At 53.2% G+C, this 9,241-nt stretch overlaps 1 protein-coding gene across 1 annotated transcript; it reads right to left on the bottom strand.

Moving 5' to 3' along the window:
• Positions 1-226: 226 nt before the first annotated feature.
• Positions 227-7,027, bottom strand: rfwd3 (ring finger and WD repeat domain 3). The gene is made up of 12 exons (XM_030097289.1): positions 6,860-7,027; positions 5,612-5,880; positions 5,250-5,506; positions 3,927-4,165; positions 3,711-3,802; positions 2,764-2,878; positions 2,288-2,519; positions 2,041-2,191; positions 1,790-1,966; positions 1,492-1,706; positions 1,208-1,422; positions 227-1,136 (listed from the first exon to the last, which is right to left on the bottom strand). The coding sequence occupies exons 2-12, from the start codon at positions 5,878-5,880 to the stop codon at positions 993-995; spliced, it is 2,106 nt and encodes a 701-aa protein (XP_029953149.1). The 5' UTR covers positions 6,860-7,027; the 3' UTR covers positions 227-992.
• Between the last annotated feature and the right edge of the window lie 2,214 nt (positions 7,028-9,241).

Raw genomic sequence — 9,241 nt, 5'->3', positions numbered from 1 at the left:
AGGAACTGTGACTGGTTCCTGAAGATGTAACGGGTAATAACCATTCTATTCCCTCTGAAACTGCAGCTCATCTGCTCCCAGACGAGGCAGCGGCTCTGCACCGTCCAGCCACGCCGGAGTTTGAGGGGATCGCGTTCAGCTTTATACATGTAAAACTCGCATTACGAGGCACAGCACAAGGTTTTATTCAGCAGGAAACGTGGAAAAAAACTCCAGGAAGCGGAAGGATTTTGAATAAAAATAACGCGCACTTTATTTACTTTCAGGTCGTACACAAAACGCTCGGTACCAAATATACATATTTACACAAATCTGTCGGAAAAGGCCACTAAGAAAAGTGAAATGTCGAACAGTGGGTTCCTTTGGCACTTGGTGTTCCACCTCAGAGGAGGGCAGCAGGAAGCCCGAGCGGCGGCGGCGGACAGGAAGAAGACGCTCCTCGGTGTGGATCTGACGCTCCAGGGATCGAGGAGGGAGCAGGTTAAAAACAGCCAAAAAAAATAAACGTTCAGACGATGATCTTCCTCTGTGAGGCACGGTGACTCTGCTCGGCTTCTGATTGGTTCGTATCGCCTGGATTCTGCACCCAGCGTCACACGCTCCATTTCACTGGAATATCTACCTTGATGTGATTTATCAATCGTAGGCTGGAGACGTACTGCCTGATGTGCTCATCTGGAGGCGTACAAGAGGCTGGTGTCAAACTACAGACACAATGCTGCACACGAGGGTAAAAACAGGTGACAACCAATCAGGAGAGAGGAAAGGAGGAATCAGAGAGAGCACCGGGCGGAGGAGCCTCCAGACGGAGGACAGGATGGACCCGACGGGGCGCCGCTCAGACTTCCTGCTGGAACCTCGGGTTCTGAGGGGAGTCCAGGCGGGCGGAAGGCTGTGGGCGCCGCCGGCTCCCAGTAACCCGCCCGCCGTGTAAACATCCAGGTGAAAACGTAGCAGCGTCAGATTGGTCCCGGGTGGAGCGGCGGCCGCCGTCACTCCCACCTGTACACCTTCAGCATCTTCTCCGTGAGCGCCGCCAGGAAGTGCTCGCCGTTCACCGACAGGGGGCTGATGTCCAGCACCGGCAGGTCGGCCGGGAGCTTCTGCAGCAGGGAGCCGCTGCCGGCGTCCCACACCTGAGGGGGGGAGGGGGGGAGCTGCAGCTCTCAGGCTGGTTTCAGGAGACGTGCGCCGCCGGCAGACTCACCATGGTGGAGTTGGACGCCTCGTCCCCGGCGCAGACCAGCGTGCGCTGCCCGTCCGGACTCCTGAAGACGGCGTTCTTAGTGAGCAGCTTGCAGGAGGCGCCGGCGCTGAAGGTCTGCACGGGCGTGCAGGAGCAGCTGGGGTGCTGCTGGGACTCCAGCTGAGGGCTGCGGTTCAGCGCCATCAGCACGCAGTGCACCGCTGGGTTGGAGCGGCCTGCGGCGACACCGGCACTCAGCTGTGGAACCGTTTTGCGGGCACGAAGGGTGCGGGCGGCGGGCTTACCGGGCCGGTACGTGACCAGGCAGTGGCGGCTCTCCGGCTCCACCTGGATGTCGGTGCAGCCGGCCGCCTCCAGCGGCAGGAGGTGCGGTCGGTACGCCGCCTCGTTCACCTGCTCCCAGAAGCAGCCGCCCTCCAGCGAGCCGGCGATCAGCCCGCCGCAGGGGAAGGAGCCGGACGCCGCCCGCGGGATGTAGCAGAGGGACGCCACCGGACACCTGCACACACACACACAGGGCTGCGGGTCAGCGGCGCCGGACCCCGGGCCGGCGGGGCGTGTGGGCGGGGCCTGAGCGGGCACCTGGAGCGCAGCGGCTGCAGCTCCTGCACGTGCGTGCTGGTGTCGCGGGTGTCGTAGACCAGCACGGAGCCGTGGCTCAGCCCGGCGTAGATGTAGTTGCTGTTGTCCAGACACCAGCAGCAGCTCCACACCGGCTTCCCCGTGTTGTAGGTCTGCACCACCGTGTTGGTCAGCAGGCTGCAACACAAACAGCCGGTGAGCCTCCGGAGGGGGCGGGGCCAGCGGCGGCCCGGGGGCGGGGCCCGGCCCACCTGGTCAGCTTGACGGTGTTGTCCAGGGCGGCGGACAGCAGCAGGCTGTCGTTCTGCCGGTTGAAGGCCAGGCCCCGGATCTGCTTGCTGTGGATGGGGACGTACTGGCAGGACTTCATGTTCACAACGCTCACCTTCTTCACCCCGAAACCTGCAGCGAACAGAGCAAAGGGGATGGAGCTCCGCCCACCGCAAGGCTCTTAAACCGCCGTTCGGCACGTGGCGGTGGGGGGCGGGGCCGTCTCACCAGGGACCAGCGTGGAGTGGGGCGACGGCTGCGACGCCAGCAGGCAGCTGAGCGGCTCGCAGTAGGACAGCACCCTGCAGCCGCCCGTCTGGGACACCACCACCGCGTTGGAGAAGTTGTACTGGGACGTCTTCGGGCCCGCCTGGGACGCCGCCAGGACAGAGGACGACGAGGACGAGGGCGAGGAGGAGGAGCGGCTCCTGCCGGCCTTGGCCATCAGGGACCTGAGCTCCTGCAGGACCACAGAATCAACGAGTTAGGGACGTCCCACAGCGATGAGACGCTGCGACCCCGCCCACCGCCGTCAGATTAAACCAAGCTGCAGCGCAGAGCGGCCGCGGCGCTGCAGAGCAGAGCGGCGCTGCAGAGCAGAGCGGCCGCGGCGCTGCAGAGCAGAGCGGCCGCGGCGCTGCAGAGCAGAGCGGCCGCGGCGCTGCAGCGCGGCGTTCCAGGCTGCAGGAGACACGGCGCCGTACCTGCAGCTCCTGCTGCACCTGGCCGTACTGGTTGGTGACCACCTGCAGCTTCAGCTTAAACTGAGCAGCCTCCAGCTCAGCCTTCCTCCTCAGCGACTGCTCCTCCTCCAGACACCTGCACACACACACACACACACACACACACACACACACACACACACACACACACACACACACACACACACACACACACACACACACACACACACACACACACACACACACACACACACACACACACACACACACACACACACAGGTTTGTATTTCTATCCTTTTGAGGACACTCATTGACATAATGCATTTCCTAGACCCTGACCCTGACCCAGACCACAACACAGCCGAACCCTAAAGAAATGTTTTTGACCTTTTACTGTTTTCAGTAACAACAACATGGTCAAGAAAACACTGTTTCCCCTCATTAGGACCGGAAAAAGGTCCCACAAGGCACATCGTGCAGGTTTTCCTATCCTTGTGGGGACATTTGGTCCCCACAAGGATAGGAAAACGCACGCACACACACACACGCACTACTTCACATGGTTTTTCCTGGTCTGGTGCTGGTTTGTCATTAACCTGCAGGAGGCAGTGCTGAGCTGCACACATGGATTCTGTTCAAGCGGAGTCCTTCCAAGACAGCAGTTTATACTTTTCATAAATTCAAAAATTCCATTTGATAAAACTAATTATTAATATCTAAAAAAAAAAAAAAAAAAAAAAAAGAGAAAGTCAGAAATTCAAAAATTCATTCTTGTTTTTTGTTTTTTAAATGAAGTGTCAGGAAATAACAGTGAGCCATTCACAGTCTCTGCAAAACGCAAATGAAAAAACCAAGAACAGTTCTACGGCTGACGGAAGGAAGGACCTTTCAGTGACACATGAGAACGTTAACATCAGACTGATGGACGGTGTCCACACGCCCTGCTGAAGATGGAATGACCTCTCACCTCTTCAGGCTCTCCTGCTCCGAGTTGTCCAGCGCCCGGACCCTGGAGGCGTACAGCAGCACGATGTCGGCGCGCTTCGCCTTCTTGTTGCACTGCGAACACAGAGAGAGAGGGGATGGAGACCTGGAGGCTTCCCGCCGGGCGCCGCTGGCAGGGGGCGCCGCTGGCAGGGGGCGCCGCTGGCAGGGGGCGCCGCTGGCAGGGGGCGCCGCTGACCTGGGGGCACTTGCCGGCGGGGCCCTGGGCCTTCAGCCAGCGCTGGATGCAGGTGAAGCCGAAGAGGTGTCCGCAGCGCAGGGTGGCCACCCGGTGCTCGCCCGCCGCCGTGAACGCCTCGAAGCAGATGCTGCAGGCGTCGCTTTCACTCTCCTCGCCGGGAGGAGGAGGAGGAGGAGGAGGAGGACTGTTCACAGTCAGATCGGCTGTCCTCCCGCTGTGTGCCAAGGAACCGGAGTCTGAAAGAAAAAAAACACGTGACACTGGAAGCCCTGCAGACACAGCACGACTGGCTTTTAACTTCTCTTCTCCTTCTGAAACACTGCTGTAACGGCTCCAACAGCCCAGGTGGCGCCGTTACGCTACTTTCTGAATCGGAACTGAGTGAGCAAACACCTAAATTCTGCTAGAGCTCAGCAGGACCACTGATTCAGGTCAACAGCTGGAAGGAGCAATAAAAAAAGTTCTAAACATGAGAGAGAGAGAGAGAGAGAGAGAGAGAGAGAGAGAAATGTTTCTTTCTGCAGTGTTGGAGGAGAGCGGACACTCGATGCCAGCTTCACCGGAGGAACCAGGTCCAGCCTTTGATCACTGCGGACTGTCCTTTTCAGGATGGATATCAGAGGAAATGATGAGACAGGCAGATGAAGACTTTTATGGGACTGATTGAAATCCAAAAACAAAGGTTCTTTTCCAAAGACCAGGGGGGTATTTTGTTATTTACCTGACGGTATAAATCAGCTGACAAGATACGTCACAACAACATCACGTGACTCTCTGAAGAAGACAGCTGACAGCTGCCGAAACCGTCAGGTAAATAACAAAATACCCCCCTGGTCTTTGGAAAAGAACCTTTGTTTTTGGATTATAAATTGGAAAGACCAATGAACCTTTTTGGACTGGGACTGATTGATCCACTGATGTCTGTTTTCTGTTTCCACTGAGGAACTGAGAGAGACCGATCTGATTCAGGCACCGAACATAACGGGCGCCCAGTGACTGAACTCCTGCAGCTCGTCGTCCGTCCCCAGTTTGACCACTTCCTTCAAGGGTCTCCAGGTGAATGTGGAGGATTTCTCAGGATAATGCTCCGACAGGCGCACGTTGTATATTGTCTCAGGGTAACACTACTGCTGAACTGTTGGCAGCACAGATGGAGGCGAGTGAAGATAGATTCAGAAGACGGATGGATGGAGTATGAATCAAAATATTTACTCACTGATTAATTTCATGCATTTGAAAGACAACGTATTCACACAGCACAGACTCTTCAAAAGCTTATTTAGAGCTTGATAAAACTGTAAGAGGTGGAACGAGCCTTACTGGAGGTGCTGGGGTCCTGTGGGGGGCCCTGCTGCACAGCGCCGGCGGGGTTGGGACCAGCAGGAGCGACGGGCTCCTCAGCAGCAGACGTCCCCTCCCGGTTCCTCTCCGCCTCGTCCTCCTCGTCCTCACTGACCTCCGTGGTGCTGCCCGACTCGGGCTCGGCCACGCTGGCTGCCGGCGCCCGCAGGAGGAATTCTGGGAATCCTCTGGAGGGCGCTGCAGTCTGACTGGGATAGTGCACCCTCAGTCCCTGTCTGTGACAAACACACACACACACACACACACACACACACACACACACACACTCTCTATCAGCAACATTCACACTGGGCCTTCCCTCTTCTGGGAGCTCTACTCACCGGCGTCTTCTCCGTATGGGCGTTCCCCGGACTGGAGCCCCCGCAGCACCGTGCACCGCCCTCTGGCTGAACGCCCAGGTGGCAGGAAGCCTGGGAGCTGCAGCGTCCTCACCGTCATCATCGTCTTCATCTACCTCAGTGCTGCTTCCCGAGTCCAGGACCACCGGAGGAGCGTTCGCCCCGCCTGCCTGCTCGGCAGCAGCAGCAGCCGCCTCCGGCTGCCCGGCACCAGCCGTCTCTGCAGGACGGTCCACCTCCATGGCCTCCATCTGCAAGGGAGCAGAGCGCAAACGGAAAGCATTAACCAGAAGACCGAAGCTGAAGGTCCACGGCAGCAGAGGACCACACCAGGTGTCCCTGCTGTCAGCTCAGACTGCTCAGTGTTGTCAGACTGCTGAGCCAGTTCACATTCTGCTGTAAACATGAAGGACCGAGGTGGAATGGGAAGGGGAGACTTTCTTGGCACATTTTGGGCCCGTTAGCATCAAATAAATGCTGTTTGAACACCACAGCCGTCCTGAGGATTGTTAGTGAGCACGCTCCTCTTTTTCAGACCAGGGTACCATCGTCCACTGAGCGATGCTCCCGGCAGGATAACAGCATGTCACATTCACCAGCTCATGGAGAAAAAATGCCTCTAAATTCATCAAATCAAGTGTGAAAGACCTCTGGGTGTAGCTGAAGAAGTCACAGCAAAGATGTGGAGCTGACAAACCAACAGCATCTTTCTGGCGTTTAGGACGACTCTGCCCAAAGACAAGCTGTGTTATGAGGGACAAGAGGACAACCCTGACTGACAGTGCAGTGGGGGGACTGTTACACTCAAAGTTCACTTTAAGGAGAGGAGTAGAATCAACAACAGTCATCCCGGGTGTCCACAGATGGGTGAGTGTAGTCCGCTGCCCCAAAGTCCCGCAGCGCTGCTTCAATGCCATTCATTACGACCACGGCTTCACGTTCGGCCGCGAGAGGCGCAGCGTTAGCCGGCTTCGCCCCAAACTACAGCCCGAGGACGAGGAGGCCTCCCAGCGACGGAGTGGCTCCGCGATGTCGCATAACCCTTCCAAATATTTAAAACTAGAGAGCGTCTTTAACAGGGTCTCGTTAACGCCTTAGTGGAAATAAACCAAACATAACAGCAAAGGAAAATAAGATGCTAGCTGGGCTCCTGAGTGCGGCTAAGTCTGAAGCTAACGTTTGTGTCCCGCTAAGGCAGCAGCAGCACCGGGACGCTGCTCTCAAACATACCTGTAAAGGTTTACCGGAAGTTGATCCCGCTCAAGAAGCCTGCAGGAGGTAACGACATTGCAACGCAGGAATGACCTAAAACATCGGGACTGACATTGTGGGTAAACCGTCCACTTCCAGGACACTCGGCAGCGGGCTGAAGCAGCATGAACAGAAGGGCTCGAATCTCCCGGCGCGAACCCGCTCTGCCCCGCCCCCTCCTCTCGAGACGTCACTCCCTCCGCCCACTGTGACTGACGTCATCTAGGCCGCCAAGGTACCCGGAAATACACACACTCCTGATTGTTTTTAAGTAGTTCAGCTTTTATTTTGTGTGAATATTATAAATTGCTGTCTGGTAACCAGCCTCTTGGATTCATGACGTCAAACAATGTCAGCAGCAGGTGAAAATGAGCACATTCACGTCCTGTCTGCTTCCATCTTCTCTTTGGGGAAACCAAATATTTGCAGCTGTGAATGCAAAGATCTCACCTGATCCTAGACTTAGGTCCTCTCTAAATGTTAAACAGTGCTGAAGTGATTGAATTGAGCCTGAATTGTTGTTGTTTGTGCCTTAATTCCTCCTGTTTATATTTTATACTTGTGCCTTTTTAAATCTGTTCTTTCTTTTGTCTATGTTTGCAGGCTACTGTTCTTGGCAATTAACCCGTTTCTGGTTCTGATTCTGGAGACTCTTGTGTTGTTGCTGATGAGGTTGTTGTTGTTGTTGTTGTTGTTGTTGCTCCTCCACTGTAGCTGTGGTGTAGTTTTGTCATCCAAAACTTCGCTTAAATATTTTGTTTGACCTGATTTTTCTCTTTTGCCTCCTCCACCATCCCTAAACCCTCCACACACACACACACACATACACACATATACACACACACACACAAAACTCTTCTGATTGAAGGAGATCATTCAGTTATTTGTGTGTAGCACATGTTGACATAATTATGAACACCAAAAAAACTCCAAAAACTAAAGCTGTTGTTATACCTTTAAAGGTGTAATACGGGATTTTCTGGAAAAGACGAAGCCAAACGTCTGTTACTCACTTTTTGAAAAACGTGCATGTGCCAGACCATCCGCCCGGCTCTCCTGCTTCTCCCAGGAAACGCCTATCAATGGCGGAAACGTGCGAGCGCGACCTCATCTTCCCCGGACGTGCACGGCTCTGTTTACAGTTTCTGCGATCGGCCTCGCTCATAAAGCTTATTTTCCGAAACAGTTACAGTTTCATTATGTCAGACTCGCCATTGGTAAGTACTAGCTGAAACCGAAGCTCACCGGCTACCTAAACACTCTTAATGCGCAAAAGGGAGAAGCTTATTGGGAGCGAGCACGTAGGACGGCCTTACGAAAGCAGCTCGTCAGAATGATCGACAAACAGACCCACCAATTATTTTGATGATCCACCTGGAAATCAAAGCAAATAGAACATCCTATATTACACCTTTAATCAGACTGACCAAAAAGGAAACTGATGAGCTGATACTGTTACTTAGAATGAGTTACGTGATGACCTTTGTTCAACATCAGATAAAACCCAAGGGGTTCAAATGAGACATAACAGGTTTCAAACACGCTTTCCTTGGAGATGATTTTAATCTGTACGATCAGCCGAACCATGGCAAACACAGTCACTCTCAATAATGTACATGAGCAGAGATTTCACAATGAACTTTAACTTCAGCTTTAATCCCAGGCCAAGTGAAAAGGTTTAATCAGGATGGATACAGACTATATCAGAAGCCACACTTCCAAAAGAAAGTGCACATCACATCTGAGTCCAATCTTTTTATTTTGAACTTTCTTTTCAAGAGTTTTGACTGTGTATGAAAGAAACAAAACTACAAGATTAAAAAACGTAGTTTCTGCAATCCAGCCATTTAGTATAATGCAAAAAAACAGTACAATACAAAAAACATATTCATAATCAAAAGTGGGCTTGTATCTTAATGTTACAGTAATAAATCTAAAAGGTGACTTGAAGCTACGTTAGTAAAGTAAAAAGTGGATTAGATGTACATAACCAGTGAAACTACAACAATATTAATAAAGTATACTAATAGTACTGATGGCGTACTTGTTCATCAAACTATACTTTGAGTTTGGAGTAAACGTCTTTCTTGGTAAGAGAAGTATTTTCACAGATGAAGCCTTTCTACCGGAATGAACTGAAGATACAGAGATTCTGAAGCAAACTGCCCCTTCATCTGAGCACAAACACAAACTGGACGTTTTAAATGAACACACTCCTTCACGAAGTCATCTTCAATCCACTGCAAATTCACCAGTGTTGAATTAACTCTGAGAGACTCAAATCCACTTTTGCAGTGTTAAAATCAACACTGGCCAATGTTGGTTTTCTAATGCTGACACTGCAGAGCACTAATAACACTC

The sequence above is a fragment of the Salarias fasciatus genome, chromosome 7 (assembly GCF_902148845.1).
Source record: "Salarias fasciatus chromosome 7, fSalaFa1.1, whole genome shotgun sequence".
NCBI lineage: Eukaryota > Metazoa > Chordata > Actinopteri > Blenniiformes > Blenniidae > Salarias > Salarias fasciatus.
This window is presented reverse-complemented; position numbering and strand designations above follow the sequence as displayed.

Coding starts and splice junctions, on each gene's coding strand:
- rfwd3 (XM_030097289.1), bottom strand. CDS start 5,880: ATGGAGGCCATGGAGGTGGACCGTCCTGCAGAGACGGCTGGTGCCGGG. Junction 5,507..5,611: donor CCCATACGGAGAAGACGCCG/GTGAGTAGAGCT, acceptor TGTTTGTCACAG/ACAGGGACTGAGGGTGCACT. Junction 2,520..2,763: donor AGGTGCAGCAGGAGCTGCAG/GTACGGCGCCGT, acceptor GTGGTCCTGCAG/GAGCTCAGGTCCCTGATGGC.